Raw genomic sequence first — 24,166 nt, 5'->3', positions numbered from 1 at the left:
GGGGAAATCAGCTCCAAACAGAAAGGAAGGCAATGATTTCTGGCTATGAGACTGGGCCCCAGCAATTTCATCCACTACTTCTGTTTCCTTGCCTGTGCATTCTCCACGCACTTCCTGGATATCCCAGCAAAAGTTATTCTCTGTGCCTCTTGTCCCTTTCTGTGTTCTCAAAGTGGCATGTGAGGGTGGACTTCAAGGATTAGGTTCCTGAAATCAGCAGCCCTTACTGCAAAGAATATGAGAATGAAAAGCTGACTTAATGTGGGAAGAACGTTGAGAGCCAAGGTCCCACGTGAAAGCCTTGATTAAATAAATAATCATAATTCTATTTTGTATATTATATATATAGACTTTTTATACTTACGTTATAATTATTTGTTTGATAATTTACATATAACTAACAATTTCTGCTATATAGAACATGTGACTCTTTTTACATGTTAAATTAATTTTAATTATAGATGTGTTTACTGTTGCTATGGTGGAAATGTTTCAGTAGAAGTAGAGATTTTCAGTACTGTGTGACTGTGTAACAGCATGTACCCCTAGTCCCTACCCCAGTTTGGTTTTCCATCCAAATATCTGTGGCTCTCTTGGTTTTAATGACAATGATTGATGCTCAGCTCCAATGCTTCTCTGAGCCCCAGGCTGTAAGCTGACTTTTTTACAGAATACGTCTTACTTTGTGACCCTAAGAGCCCTTTAAGTGCAGCAGTCATATCTATTTTCACTTTTCTACGTTTTCTTTCTCTTTTAAGTCTTCACTGTAAAAACTCTTACATAGTCTGGTATCCCTTTTCTTTTCCAAACTCTTTTTTTCTCTTTTTCTCATTATCTCCTGGAGGGATAGCTTGGGTATATCGAAACTAAATTTCTGAAAGAAATGGTATTCCTGCAAGAAATCCAGAGCAAGATATATGGATCCTGTTCCAGGTTTTTGCTTAAGGGAAATGGGCAACTGGCTAAGGATTGCAACAAAATTAATGATGTGCAAACACTCACTCTGTGATCTTTATTATGTCAACAGCTACCTATGCTTTGGGGTGAAGTGTTCAAGTTCCAGACAGGGGACATTTAGTAGAGTAAGGCAACAAAAGACACATTTGTTTATTAGAAACTTCGCTTTGCAACTTTGTCAACCAGCACAGTTGGTCACAAGTGGAAAAAGTCTCGAGTGAGCTGTACGCTCTTTTTTTTTTTTTTTTTTTTTTTAAGATTTTATTGGGGAAGGAGAACAGGACTTTATTGGGGAACAGTGTGTGCTTCCAGGCCTTTTTTCCAAGTTAAGTTGTTGTCCTTTCAATCTTAGTTGTGGAGGGTGCAGCTCAGCTCCAGGTCCAGTTGCTGTTTCTAGTTGCAGGGGGCACAGCCTACCATCCCTTGCAGGAGTCGAACCGGCAACCTTGCGGTTGAGAGGACGCACTGCAACCAACTGAGCCATCTGGGAGCTCAGCAGCAGCTCAGCTCAAGGTGCCATGTTCAATCTTAGTTGCAGGGGGCGGAGCCCACCATCCTTTGCGGGACTTGAGGAGTTGAAAGGGCAACCTTGTGGTTGAGAGCCCACTGGCCCATGCGGGAATCGAACCGGTAGCCTTCGGAGTTAGGAGCATGGAGCTCTAACCGCCTGAGCCACTGGGCTGGCCCTGTGCGCTCTGTTTTGAGAGAGAAATACATCAAAACATTTTGACATAGCTGAAGGCTCCTGGATCATTTGCTCTTGCTAAAGACACCGGGACTTACTTCTAAACAATCTTATATTCCCTTTACAGACCATAGGTCTGTTGGCAGTCATTCTGAATACCCAGATACTTAGCCACTAATATTTCCTAACAATATTTAACTACTATGATGTATAAACCAAATTTGTTTCATTCAAATGATTTTTTTTAATATATAAAGTTTCTGGGTGAAAATTGCAGAAATAGACACTTTGTCGCAGTTTCTTTAATTTATTAGGATCAGTGAAAATTCAATAGATAAATATTTTACAGCTTTACTTCAGAAACCAAGGTAACAGTCACTCTTATTTCTTAAAATCGTTAAAATGGCATGCTGTTAGACTCAGGAATTTAATCTTTTAAGGTACTGTTTTGCTGCCTCTTCATGTGTGCTCTTCCTTGTGTTGGATTGGGTTGGAGAATCTAGGTCCCCTTTCATAGACCCAAATTTAGGAAACATAAATCGCCATCAATAGGTTATTTGCAGAAACCGAAGCCTAGCTTGGTCAAATAAATGCTTTTGAGAGACAAATAATTTATTCAAATACGACGCAGCAATTTAAATTCTGGGAGAAACTAGAGCCAAATACACTGACCTTAATGGCTTTGGAGTTGCTTTTTATAGCCTCATACCATTTGAAAGCAGTGGCTTATTCTGCCAGTCATGTGAAAGCCACTCTAGAAAATATACACAGCCCTGTGCTTTTTGATGGAAGCTGAAAATAGCACGTACCATATATGAGTGGAATACATTCTTTATTACTCCATTTGTAGAACATTTTTGTGGTTGGCATAGGAGAATAACAAACGTAGGCTTTTACATAGCTTTCTAGATCTTCCATGGTCCCTTTCCTTTCCTAGTTTTTCCTTTCTTTAGGGTGAAAATTATGCTCTGCCTTGAGGACCCAGATGGGCTGAAGTTTAGGACTTTCAGACACACAGTTGTCTAGCCATGTTCATGCTCCCCACTCCCCTTTGCCCTCTGCCAAGGCCTGTATAATACCACACCTAAATCACAAAAAGCAGATGGCGCTAACCTGCCAAAGGGGCAAATTCTAGAAACTTCCTTCTCCTTAATGTCCCATGTTTAATTCTGGCTACCAGGAAGTGCTCCCTAAATCTCTCAGGCTGTATTAAGCTATTTCTTGAATTTGTGTTGTTGGCACAGGGCATTAAGCAGAACTGTAATAAACCAATAACCTATATTTTACATACACATCAAAATGCCTGATTCTAGACATTGGAAGGAATTTTTATTAAAGTATAGCTACAAGGAAATTGTGTTAAAGTATAGCTATGTGTCATTTCCATAGCAGCACTGGGATTGAGTAAGCTTCCTGTACATCTACGCTTTGCTATAACCACGACATGTACCAACCACCAGCGCCTGGTTAAATGTTTCCCCTATTGGCTCTGCTTATGCCTCCACACTAGAGGACGGTTATTTAACTCCTTTCTATTACCTTGCTTAAAGGTAATTTTACTTACGTCGCAAAACAAACTGGCAATATTCTCTTCTTAATGCACTAGTAAACAGCAAGCAAAGTTTCAAGATGACATTTGAAAACACCCATTTAAGTAGCCTGTTTATATTATTCTATGCAAACTTTTTTTTGAAATTGTATAAAATAATACACAGCTTGGTCACCATGTGGTAGATGGAGAACCCAATAGGTATATTTCTAAATAATCTGAAGGTCATGGAATAAAGGAGCTTTATTAATAAAAGTAGAGAATTGTGAAATTATTTTGAAGGAACTATTCTTTTTTCTTCTTCTCATTTCTTAGCATGGTTTTCCTATGATAAGCTATGCTTCCCAATCGAAACACATTTTTGTGGACGAGGAAATATATTATTGACCCTGAGATGGTGATCTGTTTACTTCCTTAGAATGAGATCTCTAACATCATTTAGAAAATATTACGTGGTTTGGGGAGGCTAATATTAAGCTGTTAGACTCGGCTTCTGCTTCTCTCTCTTGTTAGACTAGCCACTGTTCTGAAGGGAAAATATAAGCTCCCACATCAGACTTTCTGGGTGATGAACACACAATGGGATTTATAGATGATGTAATACAGAATTGTACACTTGAAATCTATGTAATTTTACTAACAATTGTCACCCCAATAAATTTAATAAAACTAAATTTAAAAAAAAATAAGCCCCCCCCAAAAAAAAAATATTAAGTAGAGTGTTTTTCAGAAGCTCTCACTTCAGTAGGTAACCTGTGCAGACTCCTGTTCCAGAGTATTCAGCATTAAAACCTACGGGAATCCGTTTCTAGGTATGTAACTCTTTGAGGTATACAAGGCAAGTGAGGAATGCAGAAGCAGATAGCATCACTGTTGTTGAGTTAGGCTGTTAGATGGAACATTTCTGATAAAGCCTCCAGGGTGCTTATGCTAAACAAGTGCTGGCTGCTTTTGTTTGACCATTAAATATGGAGCAGGTCATACCAGTTGTGTGGAATGGTTCTAGTGACCAAACATCGATTTTGGACGGTTTCTCTTGAATTGACAAAATTACAGTTCGTATTGTTAAAAGTACAAATGTCTGTTTAAATTATAGGGGACTTCTTATGCTCACCTGCTAAAGTAGATAAGCATTTAAACACAAAGATAAGCCTTCAACCCAGTTTATTCTCTGAGGCCACGCGTGCATTACACATCACTGGCAGGCAGTAAATTCAGAAATGAGTAGGGAAGTAGAAAATTCCAGCCTAGTTCTTTTTGCTAAATACTGAAAACGTCTAGATAAAAGAGGAAGAAACCACCTGGCATTCTCCCCACACCTACCCTCGGGAAATTCTCTATGCTCTCTTCCACATGTCAGGAATGGAGGTGTGAAAAGGGTTTGGGGCAAGCATTAGCCAGCATTTGGGAAAAGAGCATGATGTGACCCCAACTCGATCCCTTCACCCTAAGACCCTCTAATTTAGAGTATCGCAAAGGAAATTTAAAGGATTATTTTAAATATTCCCTAATCTTTGACCTCATTTTACAGCCCTCTTCTATCTTTAGGGTCTCTGTCTGGGTTTATCTGTCTGTCTGCCTGCTTATCTAATCCATCTAGTCTATTGATTTAATCTATTTATCTGTCTACCCAACTCATTTATTCTTTTCTTTATTGTTAAATTGTCTTTCCCTGTGATTCTACCTCTCTCTAAGATTCCTCGCCTCCTTTTGGAGAGCTTCCTTCCCTCAACCCCAGGGATGCAGTTTTGTCTTCCCAAAATACACTAATCAGATCTGATCATTGGAATTCTCCAGGCACCAGTAAACAGGTTAACAGCTAAGAAAGAGAAGCCAAATTTTAAAACATCCTATGGAACATTTTTCAAGTCAAATTTTAGTGAAGGTACTTTATTGCATCAACCTTAGTTAAATCAGAAACAGATACCAGCCACCTATTCTATCCTCTCAGTACGCTGCATTCTAGAGATGTTCCACCTTGTGAAACACTCCCAGTCTCATTGTTTTCAAATTTGCACAGCTAATATTTGCTCTGTGTAAATAACCACTCATTTCAACAAATATTGAATTGCCTTTTAAAGTGGCTAATATTTTTTTTTTTTTTTTTTTAGTGAGAAAGAAGACAGACCATCTTTTTTTCCTTTTAATCCAACTCATAGTAAATTTTGATACGTTCTATTAGAAAACCCATCAGTGTTTTGTCACTTTGTATTATTTAGTTATAAGTTTATTTTTGGAGCACAGTTTACACAAATTTTGTTAAACAGTTTGCTTTTCGTTGGCTGGTTCTTGATCTTGTCTGTAGAAAACTCAGAAATGTGTGTTATTTCAGAATCACTGCTAAAGAAGTTCTCATCTGTTAAGTACAACACTTTAAAGGGAAAAGTGAGCCTGGAATGTAATAACAGAGTATGGGATATTTCTTGGTTTTCTAATTCTTTAGAAGCAACTGATCTCAATCTTCCTTTTTTAAAAAAAAAAAAATAACACTTTAAATGAATTATAACGTATATACTTATAAAATGCATTTGTTTTAAAAGGGTGTGGTGAAATGATTTTTAGTAAATTTACAGAATTGTGCAACCATTGTCATTATCTAATTTTAGAACATTTCCATTACCCCAAAAAGAAACTTCCAGGCTGTTTTCTGGCACTAATTCATTCCTACCTGCCATCCCAGGCAACAACTATTGATAATAGGCTGTATCTTTCTCTTATAACAACTGGATTTAGAGCTAATGTCAAAGCTACCTTCAAATGGGATAGTAAATGCAGCCACTGGTAGCTGATTTTTCATTTCTATCTTTACACTAAAACAATGTTTTTCCCCAATCTATTCTCAGAATAGTGTCACCAAGCTATCTTACAAGCCTGCCCATTTCCTTAATTTAAATCTATCATACCTAGACAGATGTGGGACCTAGGGGCAGTATAAAAACTTGTAATGATCTGCCAAGGACTCTTTCCCATGTTACTTTTGTTGGAAAAGTATTTCTCAAATATACAGGATAATTTTTCAGTAAGCGGTGTATCTTTTTGTCAGTTTTCAGAAACTTTCTAGTAAAATATTTAACAAATTTAGTAGGTGCTTCTGAAATAGAATTTCATGCCTCATAAGGCCCCTTGTGTCAATAAGCGTGTTAGTGCTTAACGCTTTTAGAGGGAAGGTTTTTGTGTGTTTGTTTAGCTTTCATTTCATAATCATAAACTTAACTGCAACTCAGTTAGACTTGGAGGGGAACAAGGAAAATAGGGAACCCAATGAACTGCAGTTCCGAGGGTGCTCTCTGGAGCTACAGAAGGAATGGGCTGGTGGTTACAATAAAACAAGTCAAATTCATCAGAGTTGTCCGCAGTCTGCAATGGGGATCTTCTCGCTCGTCCTGCCATTCCTGGACCCAAAGTGCTCCATGGCTTCCACAATATTCCTGCCATTTTTCACCCTGCAGCAGACCCCATCCAAAATCTCAGCCTTGGCAGTGCAGATGAAAAAGCGTTTGCATTGGGTCCAGCCTTTGCCATGGACAAGATGCCAGGACCTGTATGCTTCCGGATGAAATTCTCATCATCAAACTTCTCCCCATAGATGGACTTGCGCCTGTGCCATTATGGCGTGTGAAGTCACCACCCTGGCACATAAATCCCGGAATCATTCTGTGAAAGCAGGAACCTTCATAACCAAATCTTTTCTCCCCAGTGCTCAGAGCACGAAAATTCTCTGCTGTCTTTGGAACTTATCTGCAAACAGCTCAAAGAAAATGCAGCCCAAGGGCTCGCGGTCCACAGCAAGGTCAGAAGGACAACACGGTGGAGTTGACATGGCTGGACGTGGGAGGCTCTGGGTTGGTGGCATCTGGGAGGCAGCCAGGAAGATTTTTATAAGCAAGTTAAACTCTAAGAATGTTAATAAGTAAAAGCCTACGATGTTTTGGTCTCAGGAAAAATTTTATGGACATGAAATTTCTTAGCTAAATTGGACCCTGTTAACATAAAGTGATATACCTATATTATAAATTTAATATGGGGGCTTATTTGTAACAGTAACTATAATTAAGTGGCACACGTGGGTAACAAGCAAATACTTAACAGGCTTGTTTTCCCTTCTCCCCCACAAGGGAGGTGAATTATACATTACATTTTTTTCTTAGTATATATTAATTTCTACAAAATTCCAAAGACTGAAAAAACGCCTCTAATATTATCTAGAGGACTTTCTTGTGTATTTGTGAATCTCCGGGAGAAAAAGTAATAAAGCTGATAACTGATTGTCTCTTAACCTTTCTCACTGACTGTATGTCACCCTCTAACATGTGGTGAATGGTACCAGAGGGGTTGGTGTGCCATTAAAAAGCAAGGTTCCTGAGGTCAGATTTCGGGTTCAAATCTGGGCTCTGCCACTTTCTACCTGTTTGACCGTGGGCATCTTACTTTATCTCAGTTTCTTTTCTTTAAAATATTCCCTAGGGTTGTCATGAGGATTAATTAGATAATACACAAAGCACGCAAAGTAAGTACACGTACGTAACATTTATTTATGGCAAATGAATGACATTTACTGAGAACTGTTTTTTTTTTTTTTTACAGCTATTTTATTCTACATGACTTTTTAATGGCTTTCTGGTGACAACTGAGTTTTCTTTTTTAAGATCTGAGAAAGCTTTTGTGTCTGTGAATGAACCCATCAGCTGTTTGTTTTCATTGATATTCAATTCAATAAAATTCTGTTTCAAAACCTAGTTTTTCTTAAACCTTTGAGCTCAATGTATAAATCTCTTTTATTCATTTTTTCAATTTGTAAAATTAGAAGCACGTTTTCTTTGATCAGTGTTTAACTTCCATCTTCAACAGATTACATTAAAGTAACAGATTACATTAAAACCCATATATAAACTTAGGGGTTTCCTTTAACTATAGGAAAAGCTTACACATTTCCTATAGTTAAATGTGTAAACTGTATTTACACATTTAATGCATTATCTTCTTCACCACTTCAGATGTACAACCAGGCCGACACACAAATCTAGCAGCAAAGAATTTCTAAGCCCTTCCACCAGAACTTCTGTCTGTGCTCAATTTCCTGCAGGTTGCGATCAGAGAGCTGCAGTTCAGACCAGCTGCAGGACAGTATCACGAGTTTCACACCTGGACCTGTTCTTACAGCCTTGACTATCTGTCACGTGGCCCCTTCCCCTGTTTTTACACCATAACCTCTGATATGAATTATTGAGATTCTACATCTATTCAGATCTAAGTTTCTACTTAATTGGATATGGCACCCTTCTTATATACTATGTATATACTTATCTCGCGGTTTTATAGTTACTATAGGAAAACACAGGTTTTTATCTAGTGATCACCTTATCCTCCTTTATATGTTTTGTATAAAGATAGCCATGATTTTTTTTTTTAATTGACGTTTATTGGGGTGACAATTGTTAGTAAAGTTACATAGATTTCAGGTGTACAATTCTGTATTACATCATCTATAAATCCCATTGTGTGTTCACCACTCAGAGTCAGGATAACCTTAATTTAGTTAACTAATATCCTGTCGTTGGATTTAGGCCAATTCCAATTTTCTCATAGATAACTGTGTTGAAAGCATACTTTTAGAAATACTTTTTTGTACATCCTTACTTCCTTTGGATAATTCACAAAATAGAATAACTGGGTGTCATTACCCCAATATAAGTTATGTAATATAGTCTAATATCTGCTGGTAAAAATCTGCTGCCCCCATTTCTGCTTCCTGGTGAAGCTTATTATCATTTTGTCAAATTACAGGAACAATCCTATTGGGATTATTAAGAGAAAATGACTAATGTTATATATTAATATGGTAATATCAAGTTCTTTATGGTATAATAGAGATAATAGAAATAAAACACAGAAGGAAAATGATGTGTTTTCTTGTAATTTGACGAAAAGACTCTGAAATTCTCTTAAGAATGAAAAGAGGAGCAGTAGTGGAGGACTTTTTTCCCCCAGGTATTAGAACACATATTACACAGTTAAAATGGTGATATCGGCGTTGAAAGAGTGTAACTATATATATTTCTAGTCCTGCCGTTGAAACCTTTCTCTCCCCAAAATCAAGTGGATGTTGAATTTTATCAAATGCCTTTTTCACTTCACTCAAGATGATCGTATCTTTTCTTTCCACATATAGTATTTGTATTTTATTACAGTCACTTCATAATTTGAAAGCTTCCTTGCATTTCTGGGATGACTCTAGTTCTAAAAATATACTAACAAAACAATGTCAGTGTACTAAAAGTTTTAGACTTTTGCATTTGCCTTCAAAAGGAAGATTAGTCTATCGAGGCCTTTAGCTCTTTAAATATTATTTAGGATAACTTCCAATATTTTGCAATGTAAGAGGACTTGGGAGGTTCATCATGTGTTTTGGGCTCTGCCGTGAATAAATGAACTAATGGGGTTGCCATCCATGCAGAGGAGCTATTGTGGCTTTTGTCACTGTTTCAAATACTTACTGGTAGGGAATGATCACCATAGGAATGAGTATGTTGTAATCATCATCTTGACAACAAACATTGCATCCCAAGGTTGGTTGACACATGCTGAATGTGCTTTGTATATTTAATCTGCTTAATGAAATCCCAAGGAAAATATCAATCCAGCTGCTAATGACGATAAATGGGCTTTGCACTCACAGAGTACTCTTACTCCCGGGAGCACAAAGCTCTTCACAATTAATTATTTCAGTCATCCTCCCAGTTGTCCCAAGAGGTGGGTGGCTGAGTACTGTACTTCCTCCTTTAAAAATAAAAAAAGTAACTAATTGGATTTTCTTTTGCTCTACATTCTGTGTTCTAGAACTGGGTAGCTACCTTATAAAGCCCATCTGTATGTCAACTGGTCGACCTGGGTTTTAAAATCACAATCTTCTTTCACATACGAATGCCAGACTTGGAGCAGATGTGGAGAAGTAAAGCTGGAGGAAATTTGGATGGCAGTTTGGCAAGATGCTATGAGTGGTATAGCCTAGAGTTAGTGAAAAGAGACAGGCAATGACTGAGTTAGTGCTTTGGTACCTGCATTAGAAATAGTAATCCGTGGTGTTGAAAGTTTGTTTTTGACAATATCCTACTGACGCTGTGGGGACAGAGTCCCAGAGAGCAGTTTCCAGGCTCTCGGCCTCACGTGGAAAGGTGCTGGCTCAGGTAGTAGATGGCCATCAGCTGCAGCTAATTGACCATCAGCTGTAAACAGTTAGCCAAATAGCCATTGATATAACTGCCGTGGCTGTGTTAGTTGGTTAGGCTGTGTTAGTCGGTTGGTTGGCAGGCAGAGAAGCAAACAGCAGGTTGCAGGTCGTGTGGCTCCAGCCTCCAGTGAGACTATAGTGCCTCCAATGAGACTAGTGGTATGACTCCCCTACCTATGGCTCCGTGGGTGTTCCTTTTTGGCCTCACCATATCCTGCGTTTTTATGTGAGGACCAGAGGTCCTGCAGACTGCCTCGCATGACAAATGGCGCAGCAAGCAGGGTCTCCTGCATGACAGAGGCTTCGCTTCATTATACTTACTCTTCCCACAGCGTTGTGTTACGGCACTGCAAAGAGTGACCTGTCAGTCCTATTTTACAGGAGAGGGACACTGCTCCTTTCTCATCCTGCTCTAATGTATTAGTAGCTGGGGGTTTTCACAGGGACAAGAGATATCCAAAATTCTTAGTAATATCTTTTATCTGGTCTCCATCCATCCATGATCCTCCATTTCTCTGCCAGGCTAACTTTCTCCTTGCTTTTGCTTCCTCAGAAATGGACAGTGCCTTTCTGTGGACACATCTTGTCAGGGGAGCAGGGACACAAGTAAAGCTGTGTTTTTATCTAGTGCTCACCTTATCCTTCTTTTTCAATATGCCATTCAGTCTTCTCAAATAGTTTTGTTGTTTTAGTTCTGTCTCTTCAGTTAGAAGTTAGACTGTGAGCTCTTTGGGTGAGTGTTCTGGTCAGTGTTCTCTTTTTTTAACTCCTTTTCATTGCCGCCACATGTCCCGCAGGACGGGAGCATTTAGGTGCACAATAAACACTGGTGGTTATTCTATTTGCCATCCACAACTGTCAACAAATACTGAGTCTGTCATTTTAACTTTTTTTCCTTTCGTTAAATAAAGGCTTAGCTGTCACCACTTTGAGTTTTCCCTCCTTATTTTTTTTTCCTCTGAATTTACCCTGGAAGAGAAGCCTTTAAAAATGCAAAGGATTATGCTTAAATTGTGCAGTGTACCCAGGCTGGGGACTAATTACAAGGTTTGAAAACCTCTTCAGGTGGCTGGGTTCTGTAGTAGGACTAAAATACTGCTTTCCTAAATCGAGAACAGCTGGGGCCGTGTTGCTCGCAAGTATAAAAGAGCTGGAGCTAGGGCTCTGTGTTGTGAAGAAGTTGTTGCTGTTTGGAGCCCGTGGAGCTTCCGGGAAAGGCACTCTTTCCTCATTGGGGTCGTGGTGGGTAAGTGCTTGGAGCTGATCCTCTGGGTGCCAGTTTCTTTTGTTTGCTAGAAATTGTGGTGGCTGCATCAAAATGTTACTAATGTACCATGTCACTTATACTAAATTATTTTATCCTTCAAGAAATAAGTAGTTGTCACCTAAATGAGATACAGCTAAGTCTTTGCCTATGTAAGGCTGTCTGTTATTTTGAAGGCTGTCGACTTTCCTTGTGTATGGTGTGGATCAGTGAATATAAAAGGATAAACTGAGGCAGTGCCATTTAAAAACTACCTTGAATGTGTAGTTCTTGAATACGTTCTGAAAAGTGGTCACTAAAAAGGTTCCAGATTGTGGGGACAGAGTCCCAGAGAGCAGTTTCCAGGCTCTCGGCCTCACGTGGAAAGGTGCTGGCTCGGTTAGTAGATGGCCATCAGCTGTAATCAGATGGCCATCCGCTGTGGCTGGGTGGCCATCAGCTGTTACCAGTTAGCCATCAGCCACTAATATAACTGCTGTGGCTATGCTAGGGGTGGGTTGGTTGGTTTGTAGAGAAGCAGACAGCGGATTGCGGATGACATGGTTAGCAAGCATGGTTAGCAAGTGCGGATTGCAGCTGGCAAGTGCGGTTAGCGAGCTGGGTGAGGATTGCAGATCGTGTTGGTCCTACTTTTGTGTCTCGACCAGCCGCCAGCGAAAATATAGTGGTATGAACTCCCCTATCTATGGCTCCGTTGGTGTTCCTTTTTGACCTCACTATATCCTGCATTTTTGTGCGGGGAGTGAGAGCTGAGACCCTGCATTACACAGGTTTTTAATAAGAAAATAGAAAGTTGATTGTTTTGACAAATGCAGAGGGTGATAATTACTCAATGACTGTAATCAACTCATCACAGTTTTTTATTCTTTAAGGTTCATAGAAAAGATGGCAGTGTTAGGAAGGAATGGTGTGATCTGGGGAGATTCTAGCTTATTATGACTTCATGGTTAGCAACAGGTAATAGTATCTGATGAAGTGTTTACAATGTTAGGTCCTGACTTCTATTTAAAGAAATTTAAAAGGAGTTGATTATTAAAATGTTCCTATTTATACTGACATCAGCTCAAAAAGAGAAAAATTCCAAGATAAAACAATTCAATATTTTCTAAATAAACTCCATCTCAGCAGCTTTCGCTATGTTCTGATATTATATTTATAAAGCAAATGGCTTTGGTATTTGTTTCCTTATTTTGATAGTGGTTTTGTTTTGGATAGCGGACAATTGGACAAGCACAGTTTCTGAACGTCGTTTTGTTTTGTTTTTACAGGTGGGATAGTAACATCTTTCGGGAGAAGAAGATTGGCTTGCTTTCCTGAAAGTGGTGAACATACCACGGGTACCTGCGTGGGAGGAACGATAATCAGGTGGCCACCTTCTACATCCTGTGCTAGGAAACAGAAGCAGTTGAAGAGTCCATGTTGATCTTGGAAACAGCAGGATTAAAATACGCTTCGATAAAAAAACTTTACCATCTCCTTTTTGATCTGAAGACTGGGGGACGATGGATGTCATAGAGACAGCAAAGCTTGAAGAACATATGGAAAATCAAACCAACGATCCTACAAACACTTACACAAGCCCTGCCGAACCTGTTGAGGAAGAAAGCAAAAATGGCAACGGTAAACCTAAGAGCTTACCCAATGGGTTGCGAAAGGGCACCAAAAAGTACCCGGACTATATCCAAATCGCTATGCCCACTGAATCAAGGAACAAATTTCCCCTCGAGTGGTGGAAAACAGGCATTGCCTTCGTGTATGCTCTTTTCAACCTTGTCTTGACAACCGTCATGATCACAGTTGTACACGAGAGGGTCCCTCCCAAGGAACTCAGCCCCCCACTCCCAGACAAGTTTTTTGATTATATTGATCGGGTGAAATGGGCATTTTCTGTATCAGAAATAAATGGGATTATATTAGTTGGATTATGGATCACCCAGTGGCTGTTTCTGAGATACAAGTAAGTAGGTCTAACATGTTTTTTGGGCTTGCCATTGGTTTGTATTGAAGTGAGTAGATGTGTACTTGAAATTATCTTTCTTGCATTTATCTGATAAATGCAGCCTCATCCAGGCATCTGATGAAAGGAAGCAATCTACCTTTCAGTGTGCTAGAAAGATCTACCACACTGAATAAATCAAGTCACTATTCAATAAGCATGTGTGGAGCAACTGTGTGTGAAAGTGACAACTATGTAGGACCGAACAGAAATGGTGTGGTGGGTGATTCAGAGTTTATGAATTTAAGGTGCAATTCTGATTTCAAGCAACGTGGCGCTGTGGAATTTGCATGATAAATCAAGAGAACCAGAGTGTAATAACAGTCACTTCATCATGCTTGTGTTATTTCAGGCTCTTAACAGGTGGGGAAAGGAATGGGCTGGGGAGTTTTTCTCCATTACTCACAATGTGATGATTATGAGTCCACAGTCAGTAGCGTGCTTTGAGGTTCGCTTCTATTCAGTTCTCAAATTTTACATTTCCTTTTGCCTATTGGCAATCCAGTCGCAAGAATTTAAGAAACTGAACTGAGAAATGGGTGTGTGCGGTTTCGGTTTTAGATTTCTAAAGTAAATATGCCATCTGGTTTCCCCATGGCACCACAAAGGAGCTCTTAGTCCACTGGTTCAGTCTCCCTGTTTTGGAATAGCAGGAATCAGGAAGTACTAAGCCAGGTACTATTGCTCTGAAGACACTTAAAAAGAGGACGTAACTCTGAAGTGGTTATTTTTGCTTTCTTGTGAATTCTATTAAAAATAAGGCCTCTCTGTTCCCCTTTTCACCTCATTCATCATTCAGATATTTGTTTTCTATGAAGATTCTAGTAATTCAAGTCATTAAAATATGTTTGATCAAAACACTGGCCGCAAACTGAGGCTTTTGAAAATGTAATGTATGTTGACTTGGTCGATACAATTCAAAACTTCAAAGTCCAATAGGATCTCAATATTAATGCCGCAAGGTCATTTTTAGAAGAGGGAATTTGTGCTATATTGTTCTTTCAATTGGTTGTTGCTTTGAGATTAGAAGAATTCAATCTATCTTTGCTAAAGACATCCCCCCCACATGCACATTTGCAGTTTTGAAAACTTATTCTACAAACGACATTCCTAAGCATTTTCCTTAAAACATTTCTTTTAATATGTTTCCTTAATATGTGTAAGTAAAATAGCTATCAATTTTCTTTTACTTAGTACAAGAACTTTTTGCTGCTGAAGTTGTCAGTTATGGCATGCTGTCTATTAAACTCTATATTTGTTGAACTTTAGTGGTTTTCTTTTTCGTGTCTGGAATTGACACTGACTATAAGAGAGACTGGTTGGGCCAAAGATATTTGCATCTCCTCTAATTGTGAACAAAGTTGTATTCATATATGTGTGAAAAGAGAAACTTCCCAGGGTCCTGTAAGTAGCTGGTTTCCAACCTGAACTACAACCTCAATTTATCTGAATCTTTATCTAAAGAGTTGTTAACTGCCTCTTCGTTATCACCTTAGATTTTACCATGTCAAACGTTGTGGTCACATAGCTGGCCACATGTTTTAGTGACATCTGTTTCAGTCACAATCCATTATCAAAAACTTGTTGGGGAAATCCCACTAATTATCTTTTTCACTTTTGAGGTAGAATTGGATCTTATATTTTAGTAACTAGTGGAGTAATTTTTATAACCTGTTTTGAACATCCTAGCTGAATAGGAAATCCTACTTGCATGCTTCCCCCCACCCCCAGCCACACACACACACCTTCAAAGCTATGGGGAAAAAATCATTGGCAATACCACGTTTCCCTAAAAATAAGATCTAGCTGGACCATCAGCTGTAATGCATCTTTTGGAGCAAAAATTAATATAAGACCCCGGTATTATGTTATACTATATAAGATCCAGTCTTATATCAAAATAAGGACCCACCCCCTAAGTACACAATAGAAAAGGAGCTGTTATATTAAAATAAGACCAGGTCTTATATTAATTTTTGCTCTGAAAGACGCATTAGAGCTGATGGTCCGGCTAGGTCTTATTTTCAGGGAAACACGGTAGCTCTTTTTTTCTAATTAAGGCTACAAAGTGCATGTTTCACCTTCTAAGTTAGTTTTCTGTTCTGAGTACAGCTGAACTCAGAATACTGGAATGAATATAATTGTATCATAATAATTGCTGCTTATTACTCCACCTTGTCTAATAGCATAGAGCACTATTCAGCACTCTTTGGGGTCCTAGGGTTGAATCAAAGGATGAATTGTTTTTTTAACTTAACCAAATGGAGAAATTCAGTGCTGTTTGTCACCCATTCCTTTTCAGTGCTAGAAAAGGCAGGCTAGAGTAGCAAGCCTGTGAAAAAAAAAAGCCTTGCAATAAATAAATACTTTCATCAATTAGCAAAGGTGGTGTCCCACTCTGTATTTTGACCCCGGAAACCCTGGAATGTTCTTAAAATAGTTGCTGGAGATAGGCATCTAAAATTATGTTTGTCATGATTCTTTAAATTAGAAGTCACAACAGTTACCTGAATTAGACCCTGATGCATAATCCATGTCAGACCACAGTCTTATAGAAAACTTAAAATATGCCATGTGCCTCAAACTGCCTTTTTCCCCTGAAATCTTTGATCAGTACTACGTAGTTTTGGAAGTTTGAGAGCTCTGAAAATGGGTTACCTGGAGTAATATAGTTTATGTACTAGGAATATTACAACTAGTAATTCTAGGGGCTTTATGGATCCCACCCATCCCGCCAATCCCCAGCGCCTAGTGTTTCTGGACCCACCGCCTAACTACACAACAGAAAAGGAGCTGTTGTCTTCACCTGGAAGTGAGGACACTCGGGGCCCTTGATGCCCACTCATGTACCCCTGAGGCAGCTGTGCAGGGGCAGAGCCCTTCCCTTCAGAGGACAGTGTGCTCACGGTGACACGCTGGAACCACTGCCTTAGACTGAGAACATAGAGTAAAGGACAGGGACGAGTGTGAGTCAAGACAGTTACCTCCACCTAAAGAATATAAACTGAAAAAGAACTTGTGGGGTGGGATTTGTTTCTGTTTTCTTTTTTATAATCAAGATTGAGTAAAATCCTTAGGGGCAAATTGATCTGTCTAGAACTTCATTATTAAATATCCTTCAATGTACAAGGACACTTGGAACATCTTCAAAATATTCTCTGAAAATCTCTAGTATAGTCATAGATAAAATAGTTGATGCCCAAGTTGTTAAAGTACTTTTGGATGGTCCCCAAATAAACCTGCTTATTTTATAACTTAGGTTAAATGAGTTGTCCCATTTCCCTGTGTGTCCAATTATGTAGCGTCCCCTTAGCTCATTAGTTAATTCCTCTGTGACCGTGGCTTGTACCTTTGTTATGTTCTCATGAGAGGGTATTATTCATGCAGTGAGTTGACTGAAAATGCAGAGCTTCACTGAATTCCGTGGCAAAGGGTGACTGTTTTAGGTGGTTTTCTAGAACCCTCAGTCGACTCCTCCACTGCCCACACACTCACTCCTTCTGGGCCCATCCCACCTAGACTTATCGCAGTGTCTGACTCTTCATTTCTGAAAACTGCCGCGCAACCTCTCCAAGGAATGGGGGTATGCACGGCTCAAATATAAGCTTTGAACCTGTGAAATGGTCTTTTAATGCCGTTCTGTATTAATTATTTGTTATTCTGTTGAACACTGTTTTTTATAGCATTAGGAACAGAAATAGCTAGTAACCTTGTTTCTCCCCATCTCTATTATTCCTTTAGGTCAATAGTGGGACGCAGATTCTTTTTTATCATTGGAACTTTATACCTGTATCGCTGTATCACAATGTATGTCACTACTCTACCTGTACCTGGAATGCATTTCCAGTGCGCTCCAAAGGTAAGGACCTCTGAATGACCATTTAGAGGAAATCAAGAGAGCAGTTATTGAGCACCTGCTCTCTACTATACATTCTTCAATGCACTTTTGAGTTTACTGCAAGCTCGCATATTTTCTGTTTTTCTTTAGGTTTGGGGGGGAAGAAAATAACATGTGTTCATCAAGTATATCTTTGTGCATAAAAATTTCACTTTCTGCTCACTGAAAGTTATTATTGGGTGTTTGCCTTCACTTTTTTACCTTCTCATTGACTTACTCATTTATGCATTCATTCTGCAAGTATTAAGCTCCTGTTAACTACCCGGTACTGTTGTGATAATAGCAGTGACCAACACACAGTTCTTCTCCTGTGAGAGCTTGTATTCTATTGAGGGATGACCACTGAGAAATACATTTCTAACTTCTCACCTGGTGATCAGCCAGGCGGCTAGAGTGAAAGGGACTGTGGGGCTGGGGATTGTGTTATAGAAGGGTCAGAAAGGCTTCTTTAAGGAGAAAGCATTTGGGCAGGACCAAGATGAGAGAGAGAGCCCTGTGGGTGGGATGAGAGCTCCAGGCCAAGGAAATAGCTCAGTCGTGGTAGATTCAAGACAGCAGGCCAGTGTGGCTGTTTGGAACTGAGGGTCCGGGTAATGCAGCCACAGAACCCATAGGGCCTGTGGCCATTGCGTGAATTTGAACCTCGGTTGTGGCAAGTGAGGAAGAAGTAGCTGGATTTACTTGGAAGTGAGGAGCCATTCGATTCGGGACACATCTGGAATGCAGGCCCACAGGATGTGCTAGTAAGTTAGATGCGGATCTAAGAGAAAATAGTCAAGGATGAGCCCCACATTCTTAGCCGTTGGAAAGATAGAGTGGCCTTTAGTTGAGACAGTGTGCGAATGGATTTTGAAACTTAAGCCGTCTTTACAGCTTCTCCAGGGAGAGTCATTTCTCGAGAGAGCTGTTAATCATCTTAGACCACAGTGTACCCTGTTTAATAAAAAAGGAAACTTACAGATCCTGTGCTTTATGGACAAGGGAATGAAGTCTAACTTCATATTTTTACTGAACACTAGGCAGATGTCCAAGGGGGAAGGAAAAATAGAGTTGTTCTGAAGAAGTCAACAGTCTCCCTCACCAAAAATAGGTGTGGTTTGGAGAAGTTGTCATTTTCCAAAGCCATCAAAGCAGAAAGTATCTGTAATTAAAACAGTGTACACATTGAATTTAAACATTGGCTGATTTTTCGTGAAACTAAATTAAGGCATAGGAGAAGTTCAGAAACATAATAAACACTTCTAAGGGGTTATTGCTGTGTGTTAAATGAAGAAATGGCCGCAGGAAAAAAAGGCAAGCCCATCCTAGTAATGGGTGAGGTTTGCAGGGATGAATTGCTATGATTACAGAAAGAAAGTTTCCTCCGTGGCAGAGTTGCAATTTTCAGAAGCCACACTGGTAAACGTACCCCTGGACGATCAAGCTACAAACACTGTGGAGGCTCTGGCAGCATCCTTACTAATCAGCTTCCATGTTCAGTTGTCAGGACCTCTTCCTGACGCATAAGCAGCCTAGAGGCACCCGACTTACGGTTCAGGAAAACAAACACAATCATTTTGATAAAAGTGATGTGTTATATAGAACAGGAATCAGAATTGCAATTTGAACGTGGCTCAGCCGCTGGCTTTGAGCTCCTTAGATATTGTGGTTATAAGCCTATTAGATAACTGACCTGTCTCCTTGGTTGCTGACTGTAGAATGCCCTCGTGACTATAAGCAATGGCAGAACTGTGTACACTGAAACCACTCGCTGTAGGAGGATGTCAGATCTAGTCACTGATGCCTGACAGCTTGTTACTCACTGGATGCGATCACCACGGCAGCCATTGCAGGGATAGGTCCCTTGCTGAAATCCTTGGCTTTCACAGCTTTCCAGCTGCCTTCTCCCTTATTCTCTGGTTTACCTTAAGTCCTTTGCTTATGATTCGCTTCAAACCACCAACCCAAGCTTTGGTTTGCAGTCACAAAATTTGCGTTCTGAAAAGTGTGGTTAAGTACGTTTTGGCCCAGTTATTAGGATTCACGTGAAATCAGATAGCTTTTCAAGCCCATCTTGCCACCCATAAGAATGCTGGGCTGGCACAGCTACATTCCCTTCCCTGAGAAACCTTCCTTCTCACCCTGCTCATAGATTTCCAAAGGACTTCTCCTCTTAATCGAAGAGACACTGTAGATGGTTTCTGGTTTGTCAGTAGCCAAATTGAGCTCTGTTGTACCTCGTTTATTTTTGTGGGAAATGATGTGTAGTGGTCACAGTTTGAGGAACCCTAAAGAACACTGAGCCCCATCTGCTTTGGCTGTTATGACTGATGCACCTCTTAGCTTTCTACATCTTCAGTTCCATATCCAGTAATGGCATAGGGTGGTGTCTGAAAAATGAGGAAAGTATTAAGAGCTAGACTATTAAGTGGTATGTGACAGGGGGTCCCAGTGAACTAGAACAGAATTAGAAACCAGTCCATTGATCCCAACTCTATTCTTCCCGTTTCCCAGTTTTCTTTCTATGCTTTTTTCCTTTCTCTCCCTTACTTGAGGTTCTATTTAGTATTTATAGTGGGTATGATCTGACATCTTAGTATAGCAATGACACGATGGAGGAATTAAGAACTGAGAAAAAACAGAGCAAGGGGAGCAAGTCCTTCTGTTCTATAAAGGCGTATTGAATTAAATGCTCTGAGAGCTTACATGTGCCAGCACTGCTGAAAGAAAGAGGGGAGAAGAGAAGATGTCTGGCTTATTTTAGCTCCTAGTTTATTTATGCCTTTGGATCCATCTAACTCCAAGTAAAGGGACTGAGGGCTTGAAATGTTTCTGCCCTTCAAAAATTAGAGTATTGAGTTGGGGTGAGTGAGTGGATAACAAAATTATTATGGTTTTGAAATAAACAGTACTGTGTCCGTTTAACTGGGAACCTAGTGGTTGGGCAGAGTGCATATACCTTTTTATTTGATCTCAGTGTTGACAGTTGATTTTATCAACCGCTTGACAAGAAATTCCTGACGGACTGGTGGATCTGATACAGCACACAGCCAGATTCTATCCTTGGCATCAGGGCATATCACATGTCGTTTGCTGTACGCCTTTCCTGGGCGGCACCTGAAATGGGTCCTGCAGCTCTGTCCACAGCTCTTCCCTTCCTTGGGTGTGGATCCTTTACTACCTTGTAGATCCTCTCTTTTCAAGGCAGGATCGGCTATTTCTTGGCATGTTTAGTTTAAGGACTGTCAACTCTTGATAAAATATGTATGTTCTCTTGGTTTTTGTCACCTGGGTTTGTCCTTAGCACACTTTTGCAGAAGGTTAAGATTCTTTGAGACCTGCAGTTTCTCACCCTACCCTCTAATCCTGGGTCACGTCATTGAATATTGGAAAGCTGTCCAGATGCATAAGATTTTTCTTTTCTTTTTTTTTTTTTTTAATCGGGAAAGTTTTGCCTGATATGGATGTTTTAGGCAAGGAATCCTGCCCCAATTCCTTACTCTACCAGATAGGATGGGTTTCCACGTGCTTTGGAGGCTGACTTAATCTCTCTCCTCCTACACGCTGTTCCCATCCATCCACCTATACGTGTCTTGCCCTCCTTCACCACCATGCATCCACTTGGACAAGACAATATCTATCTTTACCACTGAACAGTTTAACCACTGTCATGGCGAGACTGCCATGCTTCAGGAGCCAGCTTCCCAGAAGCACCATCACTGAGTGTAAAACGCAGCGTGTCATACAGCTGTTCCCCAGGGTCCCAAATGAATAGTGATTAATGGTGTTCCTATATTTCTCTTCTGATGTGTTCTGGTACTTGATCTTATTTCTGAGTATCATTCTTTAATTTTCTAAGAGTACTCACTTTGTTCTAGACTGACCTGAAATCTTCCATCTGGTCTCCCAACATATCAGTGTTCCAACTTTCCATGCCTACCATATTGACCAACTCGGTCCACTACTTTTTCTTGAATGCTTAAGTTTTAATAGGATACAAACTTTGGACTATTGCCTCAAACTCCTGCCCAAGCCATCATTGTTACCCATTTCATCATGGTGGCTTCTAGGGACTTCTACACCCAGTCTAAGGCAGCTCTTTCCTGACCCCCTGCCATAGCACATAGGTTATTTCTTTCCAGGATGTTTTTCCTGATCAAACATACTCATTTTTGAAGCTGCCAGAACCTCGCTAATCCATTATTTTCAAGCCTATTTAAATTATTTAATGTGTTGCAGCTCTCTTTTAAACTGTTTCATCAGATAGTAATACTGCTATATGCACTCTCCAGGCTGCCCACTTAACACAAGGTCCAAATACACTGTACAATATTAGTAATGCGGTATGCAGCTGAATCAAATATTAACCATCCAAAACCCCGACTTCCCCTGCAAAGAGGGAAGAAAATAGCTTTGATCTTCTTTTTTAGAGCAGAGCTGTAGTGAAGTCATTGGTTATTAATATTTTTAAAAGCTTTGCCTGAGGAAGAACATCACCAAAACATATTATTAGTAACATCGTGCATAATTTAAAACGTGTCACTAAAACTGGCCAATACAAGGACTAAAACCCAGTTTGAGGAGCTTCCTCCTAGGATTTTTTTTTTTACTTATTAAGTTAAAAAGGAAAAAAAATGACAACCTGGTGACCTTTCTAACTATCACACAAATTAGGCTGAAACATGATTTTATCAGCTTGTAAATTTTCTTCCTGATCTCCTTGTGTCATTCAGCTCAACGGAGACTCTCAGGCGAAAGTACAGCGGATTTTGCGGTTGATTTCCGGTGGTGGGTTGTCCATAACTGGATCTCATATCTTGTGCGGAGACTTTCTCTTCAGCGGTCACACGGTTGTGCTGACACTTACTTATTTGTTCATCAAAGAATGTAAGTAATAAGTCATTCCCACTTCGCTGATTGTTGTAGTGGGAGGGATCCCTCAGCCCCGAGCCTTTATTCTATTGGACTTGATAGCTGTAAAGACCGTGTGTGTGTGTGTGTGTGTGTGTGTGTGTGTGTGTGTGTGTGTAATCACTTCAGCTAGTCATATGTGATTGAAACACTGCAGGCTTAAATGTGTTCCTGGCGTCTCTGTAACATTTAGCATGCTTCCAAAATGTCTCCCTCCTTCGTTAATGCTTTTCAAGGTATGAAAAGGTATTTTAATGTTGGAACTAAGAAGAACCATGAAGTTAATTGCAAAACAAATTGGCGTGCTCTACAGCCAACTATGAATGACTTTTCAGTGAAATTTCCTTTGCATGAAACTTCCGTTCCATCACTCCATATAACTTAAGGTTTTTTCCTTTTTCTTTTTAAAACATTTCCTTGTCCCACTTTATTCTAATCTCATCATTTCCAGCTGACTTTTATGGTTTAATAGGCGTCTTCATGAAACATTTTGCCAATACTGATCATTGTCTTCGTTAAAAAGAAACATGGAGGCAGGAATGTGAAGTATCTTTCCTTATTTATACACTTAATTCCCATTATACAAAATACTTTTATATCTCAGCAAACTTTAATGGCTGCAATGTCTTGTTCATTGTGGGCTGTATTGGGTTGTAGCTGCCTAGCCGATCCCGTTCTTGTAGATTTCTGAGATTTTGTATATTTAGGTCCATTATTTCAAAATCTTCTTGATGCACTGATGCTTCCCTTCCATTTTTGCAAAGCCGGTCAGTGATAACCTTCATCTTTTGTTCCAAGATACGCCATGCCAGTGTTTTTCAGGGGTTTATCTCAATTCTCTTCACTTACCATGTTGTAGAGGAGGTCCTTTGCAGAGACTGCTGAAGGCGCCCTCTCTGTCCTCCTTCCTCTTCCCTCCTGTCTTGGTCTGTCATTAATCCAAACAGGTTTGGCCTCATCTAATGGCAGTACGGACATCAAAGTTTATCTTCTAGTGATGCAGAGTGAATTCTTATCCCATAGGCTGCCTGGGTTTTTAGGTTTAAGTTCTGTTTTAAGAGCACTAGGACAAAGAGTTGAGATTCTCTTGTAGTAGATGAAGTAAAGTCTTTTTTTTTTCCCCTTCGGTGAGAATTATGTAGCTTCTGAATTGTTTCCTTTGTAAATGATATATATAAACTTAGAGGAGGTTGTTAAGTGTGTGGCCTTATCATACCTTAAGGTGGGGGGCTTTTTGTACCTTCCCCCTCATTTCTATGCTCACGCCTCTGGGAGGTGGTATTGGGAGGAACGCAGGTTTGTCTCTGCACCGATAGCAGGAGATAATAGTCTCTTCCTTATACTTTAGTGACAACATTTCTAATACCTAGGTTTTGGTTCAGGGGGTGTGAGGAGGCAGGTGGAGTGATTTGTGTTGTGTATGGATCTAACTGTACCTCTTGCTGGGGGAAGTTCCATTTGTATATAAGATCAATCATTTTCTAGTCCAAGTGCATTTGAGGTAGAGGATCTTCTCTCTAATCTCAGGATCATAAAAAGCTTATAGAAGATGAAGATGGAGGTCAGGAGGAGTTGCATGTTAACAGTGAGGCCTCCGTGGGTTGAAAACCATGAAGTCCTGAAGAGAAAACACTCAAGGGAACCGAGAGTGAGTTTTAGAAAATAACTGAAGACCCCGTGATATTAACAATGATAACAA

General features: G+C 39.8%; 1 protein-coding gene and 1 pseudogene across 8 annotated transcripts in view; one reads left to right on the top strand and one right to left on the bottom strand.

Moving 5' to 3' along the window:
- Positions 1-24,166, top strand: part of SGMS2 (sphingomyelin synthase 2) — a 153,853-nt gene that overhangs the window by 120,662 nt on the left and 9,025 nt on the right. For 7 of the 8 annotated variants that reach the window (XM_074322686.1, XM_074322680.1, XM_074322676.1 and 4 more), the window contains 3 exons: positions 12,952-13,640; positions 17,421-17,538; positions 22,290-22,443. In XM_074322686.1, coding sequence (XP_074178787.1) covers positions 13,186-13,640; positions 17,421-17,538; positions 22,290-22,443 — 727 coding nt within the window. In that variant the 5' untranslated portion in view covers positions 12,952-13,185. The remainder of the gene's footprint in view (positions 1-12,951; positions 13,641-17,420; positions 17,539-22,289; positions 22,444-24,166) is intronic. The other variant, XM_074322693.1, reaches the window with a different exon arrangement.
- Positions 6,532-6,829, bottom strand: LOC141568259 (peptidyl-prolyl cis-trans isomerase A pseudogene; annotated as a pseudogene).

Source organism: Rhinolophus sinicus, linkage group LG02, assembly GCF_036562045.2.
Source record: "Rhinolophus sinicus isolate RSC01 linkage group LG02, ASM3656204v1, whole genome shotgun sequence".
Classification (NCBI taxonomy): Eukaryota; Metazoa; Chordata; class Mammalia; order Chiroptera; family Rhinolophidae; genus Rhinolophus; species Rhinolophus sinicus.
Note: the sequence above shows the minus strand (reverse complement) of the source record. Positions and strands in the feature narration are given on the sequence as shown.